Source organism: Manis pentadactyla, chromosome 10, assembly GCF_030020395.1.
Source record: "Manis pentadactyla isolate mManPen7 chromosome 10, mManPen7.hap1, whole genome shotgun sequence".
NCBI lineage: Eukaryota > Metazoa > Chordata > Mammalia > Pholidota > Manidae > Manis > Manis pentadactyla.
In genome coordinates, this window is record NC_080028.1 from 13,277,460 (window position 1) to 13,303,621 (window position 26,162).

Below are 26,162 nucleotides of genomic sequence, written 5' to 3' on the forward strand. Positions count from 1 at the left end.
ACCCACCATGTCAACACACCTTCTCTTCCCCCACAACACAGGAGCAAATGGCTGCTGCCCTCTCATCAGAGGGTATCCGGTTTGGGTTGTTTTCCTAGAACAGTTTATGGATTTACACTGTTGTTCCTTCTCTCCTCTTGGGTCTCATGTTATGCAGGAGGGCTGACTGAGAATAAATATTAGGTCCAGGCTTGGAAAAGTTATTGTTCTCCCAGTGTCTTTATTGCTTTTACTGGTTCCTGAATTATCCATGTGGCATGTGAATGGGAGGGCTGGTTCCGCAAGGCCAGCAATGTGCCTCGGGCCTCTGTGATAGGCTTTCCTTACTCAAATAGCCAGGGCAAGATCACAGGGTAGACATCGGTGAGTGAATGCATTTGAAAGCATATCTTCCTGTGTTTGAAAGACTGGTCTTTGGCTTTTAAATATTAGACATGGAAAATTGTAGTCAACCAACAGAAATTGTAATCTGCATTAGAAAAGAATCTTTCTGTGTCAGTTGTACAATTCACTTTATACACAGGCAAATGTCTCTTTATATAATGGAGTGTCCTAATGAATGGGCCCTGTTCCCCTTTTGAGAATCATACGGTCTTAATTAGGAAGGAACTTGGCATTCATCTGGCAATACCTTCCACTTCCTTCTCTAATATTCTATGTAAATGGTCATTAATCTTCTGCTTTTGAGTACTTCCAGAGATAAGAGATTACCTCCCACAGAACCTCATTCCATATTTAGAAACCCGATTAGAAATATTCCCCTTGTGCTGTACTGAAATCTTTATCTTTTTGATTCCCTAGAGAGGTCCTGAGCATTAATAATGACCAAAGCAAGTGTATATATCATTGTCTGTTAACTCATCTGCCTTCCCCACTGGACTGTGACAACCAAGAGGGTAAGGCCTATAGCTTTTATCTCTATGCCCAGCTCTTAGGATAAAACCTGGCCAACAGCGGCTTCAGTACACGCATGGTTTAAATGCTATGGGGTTGCAGAGTGAGTCAGCCTGGCATGTCTACTGAGCCCTCTCCTCTCTGTCCCCATCCCTTCAACCATATTCTGAATAGCAGTGCTCAGAGCCTAGTTGGTGCTTAAATAGACTTCTGACATGTTTGTGTAATGCATGGTTTCAAGTGGTTGGCTTCCTTGAATGTGTTCACTTTTGTCTCGATCTCATGTATCTACCATTCTCTGTGGTTCCTCAAAATACAACAGTTGTTCCAGATCTTTGTGCCTGACATGCCCCACAAGGAGCTGTGATTGGTCTGAGCTCAGAGTCTTAAACTCCTTTGAAGCAGTTAAGTGGCCCCTGACCCACCTTTTCTCCATCCGGAGCCTTGACGCCTCCCCATTTCCACTGCTGCGTCTTCTCCATCGTGGTTCGTTCTCCTTGTTAAGGAAGGAAATCCTTTCCTGTACCTTATTTCAGTGTGTCCTGTGCGGAAGCCCATGTATAGGAACAGTGTGAGTTTTCTTTTGTTGATGAGTAATTGCCGAAGGAATCAGCGGTGTGCAGCTAGACAGAGGTAGAACTGATGCTGAAATCTAGTTCTTCTGGCCTTGGATGCAGTGCTGTACTCCTGTACCACAAATCTTATCATCTAGAACTTGAGTTAAAAAACAATTTTCAGTGGTCCAAGAGTATGGTTGTTATAATGATGGAATTTGAAATATAAGCTGGACCCAAAAAAGGAAAGGAAGACAGGATAGAGGTGTTCGATAGGTGGGGAGAAAGTGATGGACAGGAAGTGAGAAAGGTGAACTGGAAATGATGAGTTCAGGTGAGAAATGTTTGCAATGAGAAAAGGGGTCTTTGTTCAGATGTTTTGAAAGAATAAATGGCTGGATTGGGGAGTGAAATATTGAAATCTTGGTGTTCTAAGTGAGGTATGTTTTTTGGCATGTTTCCCAGGGATCGGGTGGCTGAGGTGTTGTGGTGAAAAGTTAATGAAAATTTGGGGCTCCACAGCCAGGGTGTTGGAAGGTCCATCCATAGGACAATGAGGTCCAGGAAAAATTCTCAAGAGGTAAAAAGAATTCTATGCATGCAGATTAAAAGGGGCCCCTACAATCTGGGTAAAATCTGAGATAAGTTGCCCACAACAGGCTACACCCTAGAAAAATATTTGAATTGTAAGGGTTAAAAGAAAACCCTTCCTTTATGAATAATAATAACTCATTAATAAGAATTGATTATGTGCTAACATAATAGCTTTACATGTATAATACTATTTTATCCCTACAATAAGTCTTGGGGTGAGTATAATTATTTTCACCCATTTCCAGGTGAGGACATGCGTGCTTATAAAAGAGACTTGTTGAAATTACTCAGCATTATGAAATCACACTACGAATCTGAGTAGTCTGGCTGTTGAGCAGTACCTAGAAACATAATGATGAGTCATGTGTATTTAAAATTTTCCAATAGCCACAATTTACAAAAGGAAAATGAAACAAGTAAAATGAATTTTAATAATCCATTTTGTTTAGCCCTGTATATGCAAAATACCGTTTCAACCATGTTATCAGTATTTTAAAAGTCACTAATGAGCTATTTTATGTAGTTTTTTCATACCAAGTCTTCCAAATCCACTGTATGTTTTACACATCTCAGCGTGGGCATGATATATTGCAGGTGTTCAATAGCCACATAGGCCTGCTGGCTGTGGAAGGGGCGATGGAGGTTGGTTTCTAAGGCTACACTGTAATGCAAGAACAAGGGGTGGAGAGGAACATAGTATCTCTATGGAATAAAAATTCTACGTCAGCCTTTTCATGATAATAAAAAAAGGTCCTAATGTCTAGAGAGTTGTGAGCACAAAAGACAGAGATCCCAGAATACCAGCCAAGTTCTCTCCCATATAAAGACAACAGAAAATGATGTTCTGTGCAAGAGTTCACAAAATAAACACCAGGGAAGAAAGTGTCATAGGTCATTTGCCAGCCAAGCAAAGAAGTAATCAAAATGAATATTCAAGAATGAAGAAGTCTTGTTCTGAATGGGCAGGCAGTATGTATTGAAAGAAGTTATGCACAGATGTTCTGTAAATAATTATTTTACGTCAGTTGCAAAGCTGAATGCAAATGCCAAAAGTTGTGCTTAAAAACATACACAGATAACTAGTGGGTCACAGGGTTTTTTTTTGTTTTTGACCACTTGCACTCATTTTGCTAACCCCACCCACTGCCCCCTCCTCTGGCCACCACGAATCTCTTTATCTATGAACTTGGTTTGTTCTTTTTGTCTTTTGTTTTGTTTTTGTTTTTTAGATTCCACATAGGTGAGATCAAGCAGCATTTTCTTTCTCTGACATATTTCCCTTAAAGTCTATCCATGTTGTTGAAAATGTAAGATTTCCTTTTTTTTTAATGACTGAATATTATTCCCTTTATCCATCCATCCACGGATGGACACTTAGGTTGTTTCTATTGCTTAGCTACTATACATATGCTACAATGAGCCTGGGGGGTGCTGATTAAGGTCATTTTAAAACAAGTTGGGTTTAAAAGCTGCCAAGTTACTTGTATTTTATGGAGTAACTCAGGTGGTATTTTTTAACCCTTCACTCTGATCACCAGGGAAAGAAAGGCAAGATGTTCCTGCAAAGCTCAAAGGTGACCACTGGTAAAGTCACAAATATAATTAAAACGAAGTTATTGGATATGGTTATTGCAAATGAAAACAAGTCATGTAAAGCAGGTAAGAAGCACAGAAAATGAGAAAGAAAAAATTGCTAGAACATATGGGGGGAAATGAAACTTGACCCTCACTTTATATCTTATACAAAAACTAACTTGAAAAATGAATCTTACACCTAAGTGTAAAAGGTAAAACTATAGAATTGGTAGAAAACAGAGGAGAGAATCTTAGAGATTTTAGGTTAGGCAAAGATTTCTTAAATAGACACAAACTAAACATTTGATAAATTGGACTTCAACTAGACTGATAGTTTTTGTTCTTCCAAATACATCAATAAGAAAATAAAATGACAAGCCACAGACTTGGAGCTAATATTTGCAAAGCACGTGTCTGATGAAATATTTGTATCTGGAATGTACAGAGAACTCTTACAACAATAACAAGAAGACAAACGATCCCACTTAAAAATTGGCAACATATTTTAAGACATACATCAACAAAGGAGACACAGTTATAGCCAGTAAAAACCCTGAAAAATGCTAAACCTCACTAGGCTTCCGGGAAATGCAAATCAAAATCATCATGAGATACTACAAGGGCTGAGATGAGGAAGACTGACAGTGCAGATTGTTGGAGAGAATGTGGAACAACCAGAACCCTTGTCCGTCGTTGGTAGCAATGTAAAGTGCTCCAACCACTTTGGAAACTGGTTTCAATTTCTTAATAAGTTTACACATATACTCACAGTATGGCCTGGTAGTTCCACTCCCAGGTATTCATCAAAGAGGAAAACATATTTGTACACAAAAATTTGTATACAAATATTCATAGCATTTGTATCCATAGAACTCAAATGTCCATGAACTAGAGATAGAGAAAACGATGTGGTCTACCCATTTAATGGAATGTCATTCAGCACAGTGAAGAAGATGATGTATACAACACTATGAATGAATCTCAAAAGTTGTATGCTAAGTGAGAAAAGCCAGGCACGAAAGACTGCAGGTTGTATATACTGCTGATTCCGTGTACGTAAAATTCTTGAAAACAGAACAGAAGTTACTAGGGCCCAAAGGGTGGTGTGGGGAATTGCTTTAAAAAGGGACTGAGGGAAATTTGGGGAGGTAATGGAGTTTTTCTACGAGGTTCTATATTGGTTGCAGACTGTATGCATTTGTTGAGTTTGTACATTTAACAGAGGTGATTGCAAAGTATGTAAATTCTTCCTTAAAGCTGAAAAATCATGCATAAAAATACTATCACAGAAGCAAAACCAACATCACTTATTTTAATAAGTATAAATGCTTCAAACTCTTCTATTGGACAAAAACTTTGATACTTGATTAAATAGCAATGTCTTAACTAAGTGCCTACTGTTGTCAAGAAATAAACCTAAAATTAATTGTAAAGTTTAAAAATAAAATTTAGGATGTCTCAGACATGGGAAGACAAATATGGTACTTATTTGTTAATTTTAAACTCAAATAAAATATATTTAATTTAGACAAATTAGTAACTTTAAATTGACGGGTGTGATATGCATAAGAGGATAGAATAGCCAAGCTATTTGTCAAGTAGAAAGCTTTCAAATATATGAAGCAAAAACTAATAGAAACATGGGATATATTGAGGGAGTTTCAGCCACCAAAAACGTAAATCATGTTGCTAATGACAAAGTCAGTTTAAAAAATATGATCAATATCAGCAGATACCAACATTCATACCTATAAATGGAATGAAAGTGGGTTTTCAAATGTTCATGAAAAAAATTTCATCAATTAAGGGCACAAGAAAACCTCATTAAATTCCAAACCATGAAAATTATATAGGCCCCACTCTTGGCCACAATGCAGGCAAACTACATGTCAGAAATGAGCTTTTAAATGAGAGGTTCAGAATAGTTGGAAATGAGGGGAGTGTGAAGAATATTCCTAAATGCTTATTTAATCCAAAAAGAAAGAAAAACTAAAATTATAGCCTATTTGGAAAACAGCAAAAGAGGAACATTGCACAGTAAAGTTTATGGAATGTGCCCAAAGCTGTCACTGGAGAGGTTTTAATAGCATTTACTGCTTTCATTATTCAAAAACCAAAATGATGATAAACGAATCTCACATTCCACTTGGTAATTTGAATGAGAACAATGGTGTGGACTTAAGGAAAGCAGAAGGGAAATAATGGTAATAGCAGAAGTCTATGAAATAAGAAAAATAAAAAACAGAAAACTGAAATGGAACTTTTGAAACCCGGTTCTATGTGTAAGAAAAGGGCAAATGTAATAATGACCAGTGGAGATAATATCAATCAGCTAAACAATAAATGAGATGGTATACAACAATATATATACAACATGGCAATAAACTACCAATAACTAACATTTATTTGGTACTTGTCATATACCAGATACAGTACTAAGCATTTAATGTGGATTATCTCATTTTATTATCACAATGACCCTTTCAAATGAGTTCTTTTATGAGCAGATGATGATCTTGAGACTAGAGACAATTTGGCTGAGACATCTTAGCCAGAAAGGAGTGGACACAGGAGCAGAGCCCTTATGCCTGGCCTTGGGTCCAGGTTTTAACCCCTACAACATGACACTATATAAAATTCCATCTCTTGCATATATTTATATGTATATTATACATTTTAATATATACTGTATATACATACATAATGTATATTATATATAATGTATATATGTGTGTGTGTGTGTATTATACATCCAGATCTGTTACAGACAGACATTTCACTGAGAGGGGTTTTGGGTTATCGAGTTCACCATGTGACCTGAAACAGAAGTCTTTCCTCCTCTCCTGTCAATTAGAGCTCCATTCAAATTTCAAGGAAACAGTTCTCAGCCCACCGTTCTGTGAATGTTGGGTCCCCCTGCTCCAGGCTGTTGTGGCACTGCGCTTCCTTCTGCCTAACACTTGTCATGTTGTAATTATTTGTTAAACACCTTCGATGCCCGAGCGCTGGTTATAAGTCCGACTCATCCGCTACCATGTGAAGTCCACATGGACGGACCCCCGTCTGCTCTGACCCGCCCCGTCTATCCCTATTGTTAGCACTGTGCTTGCACATAATTGACTCTAAGTAAATGTTTGAATGAAGAAGACTTAATAAGGAAGGATGCTGAGGCTCTTCTTCCAACTCAGCAGGAAAGCGTCCCTGGAGCAGATGCTTCTATCAGCTGTGAGTGTGTCAAGGAAAGAATATCTTAGTTCTGGGTATTGATCAACCCTTGCTCAAGGAAGAATTTCCTACCTGCAGAGAAAGAATGGATTGCACACTGAAAGGCACTGTGGTGAAGACTGAGTTTTTGGGAAAAGATGAAACAGGATACTACCAGATAAAAAAAAAATAGAGTTGGGGTTGATTAAAGATTTAAATTTAAAACAAGAGACATTAAACAGAACCAGAAAAATATATGAAAATTTTCATCTAAGGATGAGGAAAATTTGTGTATGCCCAAGAGAAGTAGAAAAAAATAATCACCAAAGGAAAACTCTAGTAGATTTGATTAAGGGGAGTGGAAAGAAAACAAGGCGAAAACTTTTGAGTGTCCATCAGCAGCTGAAAATAATTAAATGGCAAGTGATAAATTGGAAAAGTTATACTTGAAATAGACATAGCATAGAACCTAGAGAGAGCCCTTAGAAATCAATAGGAAAAAGAAACAGACCGATGGACAAATACATAAAGGATAAAAATAAAGGAATTCACACAATAAAAGAAAAAAACATTATGTATGTAATACAGCAATATCACTAAGTATTCAAAGAAATAAGGCTTTTCTATCTAAATGATAAAGGTTTTAAAAAAATGTATTACCCCATATTAGCAAGTGACCTTTGGGACCAACTCTCACGAAAGCATCTGTTAAAAACAGACATCAGAATAACCTTTCTTTTTAGGAGTTTGGCAGGACTTAGCAAGATTCTTTACAAGTACATACAAGCTGTATGATGCAGAAATTCTTTGTCCTGGGGAAATACACATGGGGTAAAAGGATGTCATGATGGTACTGGATACTGTAGTAAAAATCAGACACAACTTAGTTCCCAACAGTGGTGAAAGGGTGGGGAGATTATGGTGTATCCTCACAATGGGATATTTGAAGCTTTTCAGAATCACTTTTTGAATAAGATTATTATTGATTTAATAACAAAGTTGAATGTTGCTTGGATAAACAGAGAAATTTACTTGTAATATTAATTCTTAACCCACAAACCTACGTCCGCTCAATTTGAAGTCATCTATATAGTTAATTATTGAAAATGAATGAACATATGGTAACACTTAATAGCTTCCCTGTGGATAGAGGGATTCTAGTTCTTTCATTTCCTTTTGTTGCATTTTTAACAAAATTTCCATAGTAGCACAGTTTTTAGAAAATATGTTTCCTTCTGTAAGAATGGGAGGGAGGGGAAAAAAGGAGGGAGAAAATATTGACTTCAAACATACAGGTAACCAGAAGGGAGCCTCGTTCTCCAGGGTGGTGGGTAGCACTGTGTGTTTGTAGGGATAAGAGCAACACATACTGTGGGGTCCAGCCCATTGTATGTAAATCATGGCTGCTAAGAGGACCACCATTCCTGTAAGAGGGGCTTGCAAATAAGAATCTGGTTGGAAGAGCAGCAAAGAAATAGGGAATAGTACATACCGATCAGTCACCACCTGCGTAGTGGGGGATGGCTTCCCAGAAGAAACGGGACTTGGAGCTGGGCCCTGGGGGGAGGAGCTATTTCCAGAAGTGAAGGGGAAGGAGGTGGTGGGGGTCGGTTCCCACACTAGGTGCGTCATTATCAAGAACACAGAGGGTTGGAGGAGGAGGGTGGAGAGAAGAAGGCTCTAAGAGCTTTTTATCTTGCTGTGAATTAATGACAGGCTTTCATTGCCCAGAGAAGAGGATACCTTCACCCAAACAGAACTCGTCTGCCTGCTTATTATCTGCTGAGCTTACCTATAAAACTTCATACCCTCATCCTTGCACTTTTCTGTCAGAAAAGAAAGAAATCCATTTCTTTTATCTGCCTGGCACTTCTGTTTTTCCTCCTTTGAAGGCTACATCTTTTGATAGTAGAAGAAACTAATAAAACAGGTCACTAGAACTCTGGGCCAGGATGCCTAGAGGGGGAAAAATGATTATTTTCACCTTCTGGTTTGTAGTATCCATATAGTCAGTATGTCCACATTTGAATTAAAAGCAAATAAACAATTTGACTGTCTTCTATATGCAAAGGTGTCTTAGAAAAAAAGCGCTATAGGAGTTTCTGAGGTAAAAATAGGGATTCCACCACAAAGGATGCTCGTACACGGGAGATACCCATGTACCGGAGTGAGTTACCCAGAGTACAAGGCAGAGAAGCATGCTCAGTGGTGGGTGAGTGTGGACCTAACTGACCTTCTATTTGGGAAACTGAACTTTGATTTTGCAGTGTGCAGATTCCATTTTAATACCAATGTCTCTGATCTATTCAGTGGGTTTGAGAGCAGAGGGGGGAACCGGATGGGATAAACATTGTTAAACTCCTTCCAGAGCTTGTTTCTCTTATTAATTAGGTAACTTGCAACAGAATGCCAAGGATACACCCTGTGGGGCATTGACAAAATGAACAAATAAGTCCAAGATGTTCTCTTACGGTCTTCAGGCGTGGTGACTTAGTGACAGTATGGATCTGGGGGGCAGTAGCAAAATCAGGAGAGAATAGAATTGGTTCATCTACTCCAGACTTACCGTGTTATATTATGACAGTTCCCAGAGAGAATGGAAGTGTTTTGGTTAAAAGATGCCTCTGTAGCCAGCCCTCTTCCTCTCTAGATGACTACCTTGAAAGTCAGATTGATTTTAACAGCTGACTTGACAGAGTTTGAATCTGTTGGATATGCTGGTAGAGAGAGAGAGGAATTCAATTTGGCTCCTCAAATTCTGGAACATGCTGGTGGGTGCATGGTGGTGTCATCTAAATTGGGGGAACTCAGGAAGGAGCAGGCTTTAGCGGGAAGAGCAAGAGTTCTGCTTGTCATCTAGACATCCACTTAGGGGTGGCAGGTGGGGACTGTAACCTTCCTGGCTGGGAGCTGTCTGAAATGAGAAGCACTCATATGTCACGTGATTTTTCCCCCCTCCCTAACTGCATGATGCAGAATCAGCCGGTGCATCTTCTAGGCGTCCTGCTAAGAGGTGAGCCCGGGCTGGGACACAGATAGGTATATCCTGGGGCTGGGATCCAGCTGAAGGAATCCGCTCTCTATTTTGTGCAGGGCAAGCATGAGAGTGGACTTGACTGAGGGAAGTTAACATTTGAGGCTCCGGTACCTGGAAGCCTGAGCGTAGGTGGAAGTGTTGAGGAAAATGCTGAGCAATGACAGCTGCCTGGCACCTGCAGCTTGGAGTCCTTGGTTCCCTGGGAGGTTTAGTTTAGGATGCATCTTACCTGCTGGGCGGCGGGGTGCCTTCGGCTAGTGAAAAGGTGGAATCCCTCTTGCTGGGAAAAAGGCAGCCATGAGTCTGGCTATCTCATTGCCACTGGCCAAGAAAGACCTCCTTGAATCAGCCACTGGGTCAGCCTTGCTTGTCTACACTGAGTATGCTTTCCTTGATAACCCTCATTTACTGCTCTTTTTTATTCGTGGGGGTTCTGGGATTGCCTCTTTTCCTTTTAAGTCATGATGCTGAGAACTTGAAATTCTTGCCTCTCTCCTCCTCCACCGTAGTTTCTAAAGTCTGGATAATGTGGTATTTTTCAGGAGGCCAAAACTGTGAGGCAAGCTTGTACTCTCACACCAGGATAAAATCGAGCTTCCACTTGTTCATCCCTACACATTTTTCTGGGTTTTCTTTAAAACTTAGGTGCCTGAACCTTATATCGAAGGTTTGGCCCTGGGTAATTCTTTGTTGTGGGGGCTGCATCCTTTCTGTCCACTAGATCCACCCTCCTCCTAAGTTGTAGCAACCAAAACTGTCTCCAGGCATTAACAAATGCCCCAGTCTTAGGGGCAGAGTCACCCCTGGTTGAGAACCAGGTCATGAAAATCTGACACTCTGAGAAGTGGCTGCACTGTTTAATCAAGCTCTGACTTTGACACTTTTGATGGCAATGGGAAGGGAAATTCGAGGCACTCAGTCAGAGACCAGCCAAATGGATGGATGTCTGTTTATTACCAGCCACATGAAACATAAGCAACACCCAGATGTTGCCTGTACTGGACACAATTGCCTCCAGATCCCATGGTGATTTCCATTCATCACTGTCTCACTTCATTTGGGACACCAAGGGACCAGATTCTCCTTGTTTTCTAATTGAAATATGGAAAACAAGCCAGAATTATTTCTACACAAAGGTAACTTGGAATGGGAAACTTGGGAGCATTTCAAGATTTCATCCCTTGTGGCACCGTATCAAACTTGGTTTGGGGAAGAGGTGCACATAGGTGTCAGAATGTGAGTTTTCTTGCTGAAGAACAATAAACAACACTTTACAGTCTGTGAATTCCATCTGTTTCACATGATAAAGCCAGAGCATTACATGGGGGCACCGAAAGGCCCTGGGTCTCGGAAAAGTGGTTTTCGTGAAAGTCAGAAGAGGTGAGTTTCAACCTTGCCATTTACTAAACGTGTAACTTTAGACAAGGGTGTTTTAAAGTATTAGTTCCCTATATGTAAAATGAAGGTGTGCCTTCCTTCCTTGCTTACTAATTGACAGAACCATTGCAAGAATCAAATGAAATAATAGGTTTGAAAGTACCCCGTAAAGTAGAAAATGCTGCTTATACGTTATTATCATCGTCGTCGTCATTCCTATTACATTTGAAAGATGGATGTCTTCACAAACTGACCTGTTAAATATCCTTTTATATGCAGAACTCCCTTGGCTAAAAACTCATCTAACTAGGATATTTTCATTGGATTTAACCACCCAGCCAGGCTGAATTCAAGAACCCCAATGGGGTTTAAGTCTGCTCACTACTCGCTAAATAATATGTTTGAAGAGAAAATAGCAAGTGATGATCAACATCTCATTTGCAGGCATAATAGCACCGCTGAAACTCCCCTTTCTCTTCCCCTGTTATTACTAATATGGTGTCATTACTTACCGTACATTGTGTTCCGGTGTGCTTGCTGCCTTCGCATTGAATATACATAATATGTAAGCCCTACCCACCAAAAGCAGCCGTGAAGACAGAAGTGGGGCGTGAAGACAGATGCGGTGAGGCGCTAGCCTTCCATACTTGCTCCCTGTGGTCAAGGGTCCACTTGGCCCGTAATGAAACACGCCTTATTTCTACGTTCAGGTTAACCAGCAGCTCGGGAGTGCGGGTTCTGTGGGGCCCTCTGCTGGGTACTTCCGCCTACACCATCTTGTTTTCAGTCTCCCAGGACAAGTAAGTGGCTTTGTCTCTTTTTCAGGCGTGGAATCTGAGAGCCAAAGAAGGGCACTGACAAGACCCCAACTTGGGAGTTCAGACTCTGAGTACAGGCCTCCTTTCCTGAGTCCACGTTGCTTGCAGCTCAGGAATGCTTACATATTCCCACACCAGGGAATTAAAAGAAACCGTATATGTGTAGAAACTGAACAATATCTGTGCAAACAACGAAAAAGAACTAAGGTCACAGAGCTGTGTCATTAATTGTGTGCATTGTAATTGTGTGAATTGAAAGATAATGTTTATACATTGCTTATAGTGTTAAATAGTGAGTATTCAGCACATGTGCTGTCACTATCATAAATATAATAATACTCTTTCCCTTTTACTTGCAATCTCCTAAGAAACAGGGAATGCCACATCTGCCCTTTCCTGAGCATCTAGTAGACAGTTGGACACACATTGTTTTTATAAATGAGTCACTTTTAGAATTCAGTGTCTTTTTTTTTTGAAGGGGGTTTTGTTTTTGAAGGGGGATTTAGAAGCCAAATCCCCAAATGGAAGTAAAGGTTTGATAGAACTGCCTGGAAGCACACACCATCTTCTTTAGTGCTTTCCAACAGTGACATTCGTTTCCCTTCTGCACTCTCCTGTATGATAAATTCTAAATCTGGACAAGTTAGACAGCTATCCTCAACACCTGGTTTCCCTGACAACCCTTCATATAAATAGTAAGGGCCTATTACAGGGGGTGAATATCAATGTAATCACAGTCCAACTTATCTGAAACAAGCTTCAAGGTCAAGGTTAAAATATTTGAAATTACAATGAGACCTTTGGTTAATGTTTGTTAGATGTCTTACAAGAGCTGAGTAAAAGGCATTGTCTTTTCAGGGGTGACCAGTGAAAAAGGATCATTTTGGCTGTTAGCCGGGAGAAATTCTTAACTGTCACTGACAAGGTTCTCCTTTGCATCTCTTCACTACACCAGGAGAGTGTCCCCTTCCATGTTTTGTGGAAGAGAACAGTTTTTAAATGAACCAGAAATCAATGAAGTAGCCCCTCTGGTCTTCCTCTTCACCCATTTAGGATTGCCCTCCCATGTGCTTAGGGTTCAGCTGGCCTGCAGGGTGGCTCTCTGAAGCTGGGAATAAAGAATGTCACAGGCTAGCTTGTCACCTCCAAAGAATTACAAAGCCCTCTGAAAATGAAAAACACCTCATTAATGCAGAGCAGCGTGGTGCCTCGTTAATTGCAACCTGTGAGGCTGCCCTTTAGAGGGCTTCCTGGGATGCAAGGAAGGTGAGAGTGGAAAAGAAGGCATGGGGGTGAGAGCCAGAGAATGGGCAGAGCAGAAGGGTCCCCACATCTCCAGAGGAACTTGAAAACACATGACTGTAACTTTTTGTGGTTAAACTGCCTTCTCAGTAGATTCAGGAAGAGCTGCTAGATTCAGTAGATGATGCTATCTGGATTCGGGTTTCTCATTCTTCTGTGTGGCTTTGCACACTTCTCTGTTTTGTGGCATTTGACCTTCGCATCCTCTCATCCTATAGAGCACAGTTTCTCAACCTGTTAAAGGTTTATTATCACCCTCTCCCCAGGAGCCTTTTTAGGTATATTTTCCCTCATTGCACCCTGCCGCCATACACACAAGATTTTCATAACAAATCATAGTCATATCCAAGATCTTTTTGCCCCATAAGAAGCAATTTTTGCCTCATTAAGAATGCATGCTGAAGAGTAAATTTATAGCACCAGGGAAACAAGTTTTGTTTCTTTCCCCCCCTTGTGTTTACTAGCAGATTGATCATCTCTACTCCTAACATTCTGAATAGCAGTTGAGCGTGTGTGTGTGTGTGTGTGTGTTACTTTTAGCTGGTAAGCAGGGTCCCGCTAACTCCAAGGCTCATGTTCCATCTAGGTCACATCCTTGCCCCTGGGTCACCCGGGACATATTTCTGTACACACAGATGCACACACACATTTGAAGACTGCAGGTAAGTAGGTGATGACATACACTGACGAAACACCACACTGTCTCACTTCAGACAAGAACAATACCACCAGAAGCACCCGGATGTCTGCCCCATTCTGTCACCCTTCCACCTGTGACCCCAGCGAGGTAAACTGCTACCCGGAACACTGTAACAATGCTTCTGGAAATGATCTGCGTTTTTGTCTCCTTTGACGGTTGTCTGATTCTCTCCAAGCAGTCATCTGGTGTTTGAATGAATTAATAAATGAATGAAGACTGAATGCAGCTGGCTCCCCATATATCCCCATCCCAGAGAACGGTTCCCAGGAAGCGTTGCTCGCACATGTGTATTGTTTTAGTTTTTCAAAACTGTTCATTGCATGCCTCTCTGTGTCAGACACTGTGCTAAGTATACATACATAAACATGTACTGCACACTGGAATAAAAAGAATTGCAGCTTCTAAAAATATGAAGTCCAGACTTCCCAGGAGCTAATGCGGTTTTCTCTTTGGTGCATTGAAAAATCTATTAGTTAAGGAGGCAGCTATATTTCAGGAAATTAAGCCACTGTAACAGTCCACTTCACAAATCAGAACTCCCTGTGCTCGGAAATGCTTCATTTCATAATGTGAAGTACTGAAGGATGTCCAGGCAGCCCATCAATGCTCCAGTGACAAATTCCCCCCAAGCTACATGAAGCTAAGTAGATGATGCCACTTGCCAGGCATGAGAGAGGAAGGGGTTTTGTTGACACGGATAGAGGAATGTGTTTATAGATCTGTGATCACATTTCTCTTAATTCGCTCCACCTCTGTCATCATTTTAGATTTATGTTTGTGGAAGGTGGTTTCTCGGTAGATTTCTGAGGAATGAGTATTGTGCATGGAAGCCTGCTAACTTACTTTAGGCTGGGTTGTAGGTTCTGAATTAATGTTCACTGATGCTTAGTGCAGATTGCTGTCACCTATAAAGACCAGCTTGGGGGTCTTACTAGGCTTCCTTCCAGGTTTCCATTGTGGGAAGAAGTGGCATATGTAGGTCCACCCTCCTGTAGATCCTGGTTCCTTACATTTTCACAGTAGCTGATTTAGAGCATTGCTTTGACTGAAATGGGCATATTTTAAGTTTAAAAAGGATGGTCAGGAAACCTTAGCTGCACAGCCATACACTATCCATGAGGGTTATCTAAAGAATTCCTGGTTTTCCAGCAACACTGTCTTTGATTAATTTTTGAGAAAGGTCACCTCTCCCTATATACCCACTCGTGTCAAGCTCAGGTGGGACACTTAACGTTTGGAGCTACCTTATGTCTTGTTTCTGAGCCGCACAGTGCTTGGTGACCCAGTGTATGTGATTCAGCCGAGAAGACCGTGAGAGATACAGTGCTTACTGCACTCTGACTTAGTGTCCCTAGGGTGGAGTCTAGGGACACCTGCTGTGGGATCACGTGAGGCTCTGGTTACTAGTACACAGTACTGGGCCCTGCCCCAGACCCGATGAATCATTACCTCTGGGCATGGTCCTGGGAATCTGCATTTTCTGTAGACATCCTTGAAGGTTCTGATCCCTTGCAGCTGCCTCCTATTATCTTTTCCCTCCGTGGGTCACTAGAGTATATTCTAAAAGTACAGTGGAGATGAGGTCTCTGCTCTTGGCCTTTCCCACCGTCTCTAAGATACCGTCCAGTGCTCTTTGGTATGGCATACAGTATTCCCCAACATCTGACTCTTTCCTGCCTCCCCAGATCCTTCTCCATCACTTCCAACTGCACTGTCTCCCTGGGTATATAGACTAGGTCATGCACTGTGGAGTTATTTTACACTGCACACACTCAGTCATTTATTTATATCTGTGTGCCTTTACTGATTCTAATACCTCTCCTGTCCTGCTTTTCTTCCAGTATTTGAGAAACTCAATTTTCAGCTCATTTTTTTCAGGAGCCAATTCAAGGCTCATCTCTTCATATCTCCAACTGATCACCCTCCCTCCCTTCCTAACACCCCTCTTTAATTGTCCTACTAGACTGCTGTGGTACACATACTTGGAAGTTATTGTTGCCCCATTTAGACCAGTCTGTAATTACAGATGCCCCCCAAATACTGCCATCCACTAGTATCTAGTCTCTTCCCATGCTGCTTAAGGCTGACCTGCATAACCGATATGACATGGCAGAAATGACACCATGTCATTTCTGAGGCCAAACCATAAACGACCTCCCAGCTTCTCTCGCTCTCTCTTGGATGACTCACTCTGAGAGAAGCCAGCTGCCCTGTTGTAAAGACATTCAGGAAGCCCATGAGGTGGGCTAGTGGCGAGGAACTGAGGCCTCCTGTTGACAGCCAGCACCAGCTGCCAGGCACATTGAGTGAGCCATCCTGGAAGCAGATCGCAGGCATGCAGATGTCTGCAGGCTGGACTGACATCTTGGATGGCAACCTCATGAGAAATCCTGAGCTAGAATCCCCCAGCCAACATGTTCCCAAATTCCTGACACCGAAACTACGTGAGTTAATAACTATTGCCGGTTTCAGCTGCTATGTTCGGCGGTAACTTGTTATGCAGTGGTGGGTAATGAGTATCTGCTAGACCATAGACTCCTCAGGAGCATCAGCCATGTTTATTTCTGTTCATCACGGACTCTGGTCCCTAGCCCCTCCTTAGAACCTGGCCCACAGAAATGCTTATTTAAGTAATCCCAACTGAGCTAAACTGGGGTTTTTCTTTGCTGGCAACGGTAAACACAAATACAAATGGCTTTAGGTGATGTGAATCTCATGTTTTCTCTTGCTTTAAATGTCACTAGTAATAATTGTTGTTAACAGTTAGCAACAATAGCCGAGACTTGTGTATAGCTGCAGAATTCTCACAATCCTATGGAGTGTGTGCTATAAGGGTGCCCATTTTACAGATGGAAAATGTGAGGCACAAAGTGGTTTCATTACTTGCCCCCGGTGACCCAACTAGTGAGTGATGGGGCCAAGGATTCAGGCAGACTCCAGACTTCACGCTGTGAACCAGTTTAAAAGCTTGAATTTAAAATACTGAGCCCTCACCATGCAGCATGTGCTGTACCAGGCATCTTAGTTCTCCCGCCTCCTATAGGGCTTTCCCAGATGGCGTGTGATGCGTATTTTATTTTCTCTGTATTATGGGGGAGGAGATTGAGGCTGAGAGAGATGAGCTTGCCACCCTCACAGTGGTGGAGTCGGGCCTTGGAATCTGCACTCCTCTCCTGCACCTCCTCCAGGCTGTCTCCCAGAGTCCCACGCCGCTCCCAGCCTCTCGCCCTCCGCTTCTCAACAGTTATGTTCTGAACATCCAGGTTGGTTGCCAAGACAACTACTCAGAAACAATGTGTAAAGCAAATGGCTTTTCAAACATTCTGCAGCTAGGATGGCTTCTTTTTTAATTTTTAAAAATGTGTCAGGGTGATTTGTAATCCACAGGAAAACGTTGATCTGGGTAAGAAATGTCTTTTGAGCCATAAATATTTCCAGGCGGATGGAGGAAAGCTTATGACTATAAATAACTCCCTAGGAAGGGAGCAGGATATGCTACTATTCTCCCTGTTATACAAATGAGAATATTGAGGCCTGGAGAGACTTAGAAGCTAAGAATATTCAACTCCAAGGCCTGTGGACCTCATTGCCATGAAAAACTGCTTCCTGAATGAAGATTGGCTGGGTGGAAACAGGGGCTCGGCTAGGGTGATACGGTGTCCAGAGGGGTGAGGGGTGTATCTGAGTAGGCCAGGGGCAGGGGCACGAGGAGAGAGAGGCACTTGCATCATCACGTAGTAGAATGTCTAGGCAGGACTGAAAGGTGGGGTAAAGGAAAGGACTCGGTACTCTCCAGTACTGGCCTATAGGCTTGTTGGGAGAGTTTAAGTAACACCTAGAAAGCTCTTCATGCAGTGCTGGACACCCATCTCTTCTGCACAATCGCTCAGTAAATGCTAAGTGATTCTTTCTGTTCTCATCATTCCCGGGCATTCCAATGCCTCCTGAAAAATCAATACCTTCAAGGAGTGGGCACCATTCCCTACTGAAACCAGCCCCTTGAGCTTGCCTGTCAAAGGTCAGGAACCTGGCAATGCCATGGCGACCTCACTTTCCTCACACCCTGTGTTTGAAGCAGTCACCTTTGGGTTTGTTTCTTCCGTCTAACCCTGTGCTTCCATGCTCAGGCCACCACCCTGATGAGGTTTTCCAAGTAACTTTTCTGCGGGCCAGCCAGCAGCAGATGAACCATAGAATCACCTACAGTGCTCCATGGGATGTCCCCTCGGGGTCTGTCTTCCAGGGAGCTGGTGGCTTTGGGAAAGTGAATTCTCCACTTGAGTGCATCCCCCACCCCCACTTGACAGAAACCATTAGCCCCTGAGATTGCTTATGCTCCTTTCTGTAAGCACATCAGCTGGTGTTCTTGAGCACACATGCATTTTTGTTAATTAAATCTTAGAACATGCCATTTAGAATTATTAACAGCCATTGCACGGATAATAATCCATCCATTAAAATAAGCCTAACTTTCATTTTACTTTCATTTTAATTACATGAACCCTTTGGCGTGTTTATAATGATGAACACGCTAGGCTGGTGCTCTGCCTGGTGGTGGTGTCTCTGCGGGATTCTCTGGGGTCAGTCTGCATGATGCCCCCCAGGTTCAGCTTGTCTCTGAAGATGGTCTATTGGCCCCGTGCCTTACTGTCCCATGTGGGACTAAGGTGCATTGCAGGGTGAGCATGAGGTCAGTGCCAGAGTGAGACTGTCCCGGAGGTGGCACGGGTGGCCACTTGCACCCACCTTGCTTTCTCCTAAAACCAAGGACACATTATCCAGTTTACAGAACTAACAGAGGAGGCTTGGAGTTTCCAACTAGGTCTCAGTTTTGTGCTTTCATTAATCATTTATGCAGAAATACAGGGAAAGGTGGAGTGACTTACTTCCTCCGACGAAACCATCTCCATTCCCTGCTTCCCCTTTTCTGTCGAAGATACCATAACATCTTCCTTTTGTCAAGCTCAGTATCCTGAATCATCTGAGTCTGCATGGTGCTGGCAGATGTTCACTGGGAGAAGAGAAGTAGACTGGTGCCCAGCACAGGCTGGCCTCTTTGCAGTGCTCCCACTGATACTGGGAAGTGAGTGCTGTAAATCCCCATTTTACAGATGAGAAAAATAAGGCTCACAGGGGTAAAATGACTTGCCTGAGGTCACACAGCATATTAGAAGTGGACCTGGTGCTAAAGCCCAGGTTTGGGGTCTCAACAAGTCGTGCCTCTTCCTTGGCACTGTGCTGGCTCTGGACTTCAGTGATTACGGTGTATGCTTCTGCTCCTCGTTGAGGAACGGGTCAGTGATAGGATTTGAACCCAGGCCTGGCTAGTTCTGGGGTCGTGCACCTTCATCAGACTTCTTTTGAGTAATGACCACAGTAAAATTGTCACAGTAAAAATGATGTCGTCCCTGCTTCAAAGTGTTCCAGCCCACAGCAGGAGAGAGATACGGAAAATCAGACCCAGTGTGATGGTGCGCTGTGCTGGAGGGAGGGGGGCAGCTCTGGGAGCCTTCTTCCAACCTGGGGCAGCCCAGAGGTAACGCAGGGGGGCGGTGCCTTCTGTGTTGAGTCTTGAAGGAAGAGCAGGATTTAGATGAGGGGTGGGGGGTGGTTATACGCTACTTCTAAGAGAATGAGCCATTTATAATGAATGTCTCTTCTTACCGCACGTTCTTTCCCCCTATAGATTCCTTGGTTTTCTTTCTGAATATAAACTCATCTGAATGCTTCCTTTACCTCTAATTGAACACTCTGACTTAATTGATTATGTATTAAGTTGGGGACTTGGGGCGACATTCATGCCTGGGCTCATGTTGAGATTAATTTATTCCTGTAGTCCTACTGTTCTGCGGTGCATCTGAGTGCCTCGCATGTGTGTAAAAAACAAAGCCGGGAGTTGAAGCGATCTAATTAGACGGCTTAACCCAACACTGTGGTGTTCAGCCTTCACCAAGCTCTCCTGCTTTGATGGTAACCAAAATAGATGGATAAGTTAATCAGAGGTCTGATTAAATTGCGCGGCTCTGCAGCCTGGGCCGCGGATTGCCAAGCTTCAGTTTGGGGGAATTCTCTGGGGAGGATGAAACTGAGCTGAGTTCTACAGGCTGGGCTTTCCCAGGGAAGAGTTTTATAAAACCCAATGGAGAGAATTACCCCCAAAGTCCTCGGGCCTCTCTGATCTTAAGATGATGGCTAGCCAAGAAGCCAACTCCCAAGGAAGGACGTGTGGTTTGGGGAAAGAACGCAAACCTTCCCCTGGCAGATTCGCACTCTAGCTCTGTATCTTGCTTGCTGTGGGCTTGTACACAAGTCACTCACCTTCTGTGTCACCCGTCCTTCTTTTTGTCCATCCATCCTTTCATCCACTGCCACCCCCCCACCCAAGATGTGCAGTTTGCATCTACGGTGTATATCATTGTGCTTTGATCTTGCCATTACTCATTGAACTTAATGATGGTGCTGGTGCTGTGAGGTTTGTCCTTCCAGATCTTCTCCTGCCCTTCACTTTGTGCCTGTGGGGCTGATGCATAGGGCTTGCTTTCCCTCTGGCTTCCATTTGGGTTAGTCCACAGGGGCTCCCTAGCAGGAGATCAGAGGGTGGGAGGGGACGGGGCTGAGATCTCTCACCCTGTTCCATCCTGTGGGCTTGCCACGGGTAGGCCATGTCCCTCTACTGAAGGGCACTGCTCCTTCCAGGTGGCTTATTCATGAGGCCACCCTCTCTGGATTCCAGCAGCTGCTGCCATTGGTCCTTCAGGCCTTTAGGGGTAATGGCCCCCACTCCGGGGTGCTGCACAATTCCTTGTTAGCCCCTAAATTCTGCATACACTTGGGTTAAACAGTCCTTTTGTTATTACATTTTCTTTAGACTACTCAGGTTGAGAGTGCTGTTTCCACCCACATGCTGAACTGCCCTTTATAAAGGGCAGAAGCTCAAAAAGGCTGAGCGAGCTTGTCCAAGCTGATGTGTGGATTACGTGACGCCAGAGTCGAGGTTTGATGCTGCCCTGGAGACCCCCACCTCCAGTAGGAAGCAGTGACATAGCAAAGCTGTCTAAATACTTGAGATGAGGGGGGCAAATCAGGAAGAAGAATGGGAGCTTGTATTTGCTAAGGGTCTTTGACTTACGAAGCACTTGAGTCCTTTTAATCTCCTTTAACTTTTACATCAATCGTGCGATGCCAGCAGCATCTCCATCTTAACAGTTAAAGAAACTGAGGTTTAGAGAAATCAAAACCTTGTATGGGACTGGAGTCCAGATTTTAACTTTGTCTCTTCGTCCCCCACTCGATGCTGTCCAGGTGACAGGGGACAACAGACACAGGGCTGAAGGTTTTGTTCCTTGAGGCTGACACCTGGTGAATAATGCAGTCTGTTTATGTGGTTTTTTTCTTTTCTGGTCAGAATCGCACTCACACAAAAGAGTATGGCAAAATTGATGATAAGGGGTAGCTAAAAGGATATTTTCAGATGAAATGGAGATGAAAGCATAACAGGGCAAGGGTTTGAGAGAGGGAATAGGTCATAGCAGTTGTCACAGACAGTTCTTTCTCTAGCTTTCCTGACACAACTTCTGTGTTCCCGTTCCTGCCATTGCCAGGTCTTTATATGGTTAAAAAGAATGTAATGCTTTGATTTTTCTTTATGATATTAGTAGTTGCTCATTTTAAAAAGTTGAAAAGAATAGTTAAATATACATATATATATATATATATATGTTAGTAATTTGATGCCATGCTTCAGTTTTTTCTTTGTCTGCATAAATCAGGATGGTGTATTTTCCTGTTGTTAGATTATGCATAGTGGTTATTAAACAAAAGCCATTTTAAAACTTGCTTGTTTTTTTTTCTTTTGGTATCATATGCAAGTTTCTTTTTCGTATGTCTTAATCTAGATTGTTCTTAGCCATTATATAGAATGCTACTAAATTTTTTTTTTAATGTTTTAATTAACTGTTCAACTTTGGGGCATTTGGATGGTTTCTGTTTCTTTTGATAACGTGGATATGAACATCTTTGGGTGTCACACTCTGTTTTCTCATTTTTAAATATGACTAAATTTTTTTTAAAGAACGTTGTACTCAAAATGAAATGATGAGGGCAAAAGGGAGGAATGTTTTTTGGAATCTTGATAAGGCACAACATTTTCCATTGACGAGGTCCATTGCGAGTGTGAACTTCCTGAAAATAAGTGAGCTTTGACTCTCATGGAGATGCTCCACAGCAGCTAGGACAGGGCCCAACCCAGAGTGACCTTCCTCATATATGATCTATGCCTTTGAAAGCCTTCATCACACTCGTGTTATGTAGTAGTTTCAGCCTTGCCTTTGGGTGCCACGTGGTACCGAGATGTGTGACTTGTTCTGTTCTGTTATGGGAGAGCTTCAGAGATAGCCCTGCCTGGGTTGTTCATTGCTACCCATGATGTGTGTTCTCCTGCTCACCAGGGGAGGGGGTTGCATAGATTATGACCAGGTCTTTCTTGTGTGTTTATCTGAGAACCAGGAAAAGGTAGGAACACTGACTGGTTCAATTACAGCTTGAAAAAATAGATAAGGGTAGGCTTTAACAGTACTAGTAAGTAGTAATCTTCAGTGACACAGAAGTAAAATATGATTTAAAGAAATACGACTACCTACGAACCGTAAGGTTCTATTTGCAAAAAGTACATAAGTATGATAAAATTTTGGTACTTTTGTGCATATTCTTATTCTTATTTTCTCCAATGAGCCTATATAGCTTCTATACCACCAAAAATCTTACTTTAAAGAAATCTGAGCATAGAGTTTGCATGTAACAGTTACTTCACAACATTGCTTTCCCTCTCCCTTGATTGAGATACTTTTTCTTCCAAAAAAACTTGACAATGCCAAACTGTGAATTACATGGACATATTTTTAAGAAAATACTTATTCACTTACTCAATAATTTTTTAAAGATACTTTTATGTAGCAGGCATTATTTAGAATGTTTTTGCAAAAAAAATTAAATGTAGTGATGGTTGTTTTTCTCCCTTCTCTTACTCCCTGCCTTGTCTAGTCTGAAGTTTCCTGGATCCCCAACAAACATTACTCTGGGATTTATGGTCTGATGAAGCTCGTCCTGACCAAGACTCTTCCTGCCAACCTGGAGAGGGTCATTGTCCTTGACACAGACATCACCTTTGCGACTGACATTGCAGAGCTGTGGGCTGTGTTCCACAAGTTCAAAGGTAATTGTAGCCTGCTTTTTCCTGTTACCTTTGAAGGGGTTGGCATGCTGAAAACAATGCTTGTATTTTTTTTTTATGTGAGGTCAGCTCTTAATGAGGTCATGCTAATGAAATGAATAAGGAATTGCACATATACTTGAGTATCAGCTCCACTGGCATTTGAAACATGTTCGAGTAAAGCTGGGATTTTGCATTTCTTTAGTAAATGAAGAGTCTGTGTTCACGGGAAGAACCCAACTTGGGGTGCTTTGTAAGAGATAAGTATCAAAAGGGTACGTTTTGCATGCAGGTAATTGAATGTTGACTTACCTGAGCAGAGACATGCATTTGCATTTATTGGTTTTTCTCTTTGATCGGATGATACACTGATGGCTGAGAAAGCCTGTGAGGTGCTGGCAATGGGTATTGATTGTGGAGTGCTGGAAAATGGCCTCATGGCTCTTGCTTTCATTAAGTTGTGGTTTATCATTTTAAGGAGGTGTATAAGTTTGGCTTTATAGATGTTCCTTCTGAGCTATTATTGTAGCTCTGGTCAATGTGAGAGTAGCTGGTGGGGAAATTGTGAGCCCAATAGGTAGACTTAACTCCGGAGTGGATACATGAGACACACGACAGGTTAGCACAAGTCTTGCTCTATTGTTTTAATCCCCGTCTCCATGATGTCTTCCTTAAAATTGCATGATCTTTAAAATTCTTCTCTATATTAGACAAATACAATGAGAGAGAAAGTTAGTGAGATTTTTTTTCTTTAATTCTTAGCTTGCTTTTTTCCATTGCATTCTGGCTTCTGTGTTATAAATACATTCTGTATTTAAAACCTCTCTTGCCTCTTCTGTATAGCTCCTTATCCTAGAAAGGTGAGATACTACTTAAGTGATTTTAAATCACAGCATTTTCATAAATCAGGATACTCCAGTTGGTTTCTATTCCCATTCCTGGACAGAACAGTCAGTCCCTCGCTGTCTTGCCAATGGGTTTCAGCCCTGGGCAAGTGCACTATGGATTCAGTGAGACCAAAGAAATGACAATGGAATGTTCTTGGGCTGGAAGGGTTTACACCTTCACTAGAATCCCATCCACTCAGAGCGAGTCTGCGTGCAGCAAGCCCGTCTCTGCCTCCGGGCCTCTCTGGCCCAGGCAGCCGTCTGAGTCTCTGTCCTTGGTGCTGCCACCGCTCCAGTCTCTTCTCTGCTCTCCAGCCTTGCAGCTGTGCCACTGTGTTGCCCAGAGCACCGGGCGGAGCTCTTTATATAGGGTCAATAACATATTGCCCACATGTGTGTAGTGACCAGGGCCAGGTGAGAATTCTGGCCTTAGGAACCTTCACTTTATCTACACTCACCCACTCCAGTCTGCCAGCTTCTTTCTGGTGGCCTCTTAGCTCTGGGCTGATTGAAAAAAGTCCTCAACATATCATGGAGGAGATACTCTGGCCCTCAGATTCTTTCCTTTGTTAGGACCAAACTTACATTACATCCCCGTGTCAATAGTGGCACTGATAAAGACATTTAGCAGAACTGTTGAAACTGAGTCTGTCCCAGCTGTCTAATCCCTCCTTCATAGAATGCTTGGATTTGGATCTGTCCTTTTATTTCACACACAAAAAACCTGAAGCCTGACAGGATGCAGGGTTTGGCCCAGAGTTAAGACTCGAATACACATGTGTGCTGACTTTCATGTGAGTCTCTTTTCAAGTCCCCCCTTGTCATTTCTATTTGTTTTTCTGACCACATTGAACTCAGGAGAAGTTTTTTAATGATCACATGGTATTATATTCATATTTTTGTGCAGATGTCCAGTATTCAGTGATACATCTATTGCATCCCTACTGTGCATCAGGTGGTGCACTGGGCTCTGGGAATATGGAAATGAGCCATGAAGGGGAGTGAGTATCACCTCTCCTGAAGGGGGTCAGAGAAGACCTCAGGGCCAGCATCACACGGGGCTGATCCCCGTGCCCTGTCCAGCCAGACAGGAGTGGTGGTGCGCACATGGATATTCCTTTGGGCATAAGGGGCTTCTCGTCAGCGGCTGGGAGCTCTGCCTGCAGGTGATCCTCAGCTCTTGGGCCTCCAGCCACACCCCCTTCCTGGAGCACTCCACATCACGGAGTGACTGATGGACGTGGTATCTTGCAAGATCAGTTGGAGTGCTCCCTGCAGACTGCCTCACAGCTAGGTTTCTCCCTCTGCCCAGTCCTGCTTTTCCTTCTCTTTGCTTTCACAGATGCTATTCCCAAAAGCTCTTCCTAAATTAGCCTCCTGCTCGCTACCTTCCATACCAGGGTCTTCTTCCTCGGAAACTCAGCCTGCAGTATGCATTAGAGCTGCAAGTCTCCCTGGAATAAGTGTAGCTCAGCAACATCCCTGGAACAGGTGGTCACTAATTGTAGCATCGTGGCTAGGAAATCGCACTGCGTCTGTCCCAGATGGGACCAGCCATGGTGCTAGTGGGGTTCTGTAGACAATAACAGTGGAGTGTAATCATGCTGCTGAATCCCCAGTACCACCGGTGGAAGGGGAAGTTTCCAAGGCTCTGGCCATTTCCACAGCTGGCCCAAGATTTGCATTTGGAGAATGCTGAGATTCAAGGCAGTTCCTGGGGCAGAGCAGAGAGTATGGGCCAAGGTCAGGGCAGGGAGAATGTGACTGCAAGGGCTGAGTTAATAGGCTGCATTTTTTCTGTTCATTCATTTATTGGTTTATTTCTAGCATTTGTTAGGCCCCTGCTGTGCAGAGGAATATATTAGAGGCTGCTGTAATCTAAACCTGTCGAGAACATGGCACCTACCTTCAAGGAGCTCACAAACAAGACAGATTGCATTATATTTTTTTCTCTCACCAGTAAAAGAGTATAAAAATACCTGAGGTTTTTCCATGCCTGCCCTAACTTTTCT

General features: G+C 42.6%; 1 protein-coding gene across 2 annotated transcripts in view; it reads left to right on the plus strand.

Annotated features, from left to right (window-relative positions):
* LARGE1 (LARGE xylosyl- and glucuronyltransferase 1) overlaps positions 1-26,162 on the plus strand; it is a 530,062-nt gene that overhangs the window by 299,472 nt on the left and 204,428 nt on the right. For both annotated transcript variants that reach the window (XM_036902848.2, XM_036902849.2), the window contains exon 6: positions 23,095-23,266. In XM_036902848.2, coding sequence (XP_036758743.1) covers positions 23,095-23,266 — 172 coding nt within the window. The remainder of the gene's footprint in view (positions 1-23,094; positions 23,267-26,162) is intronic.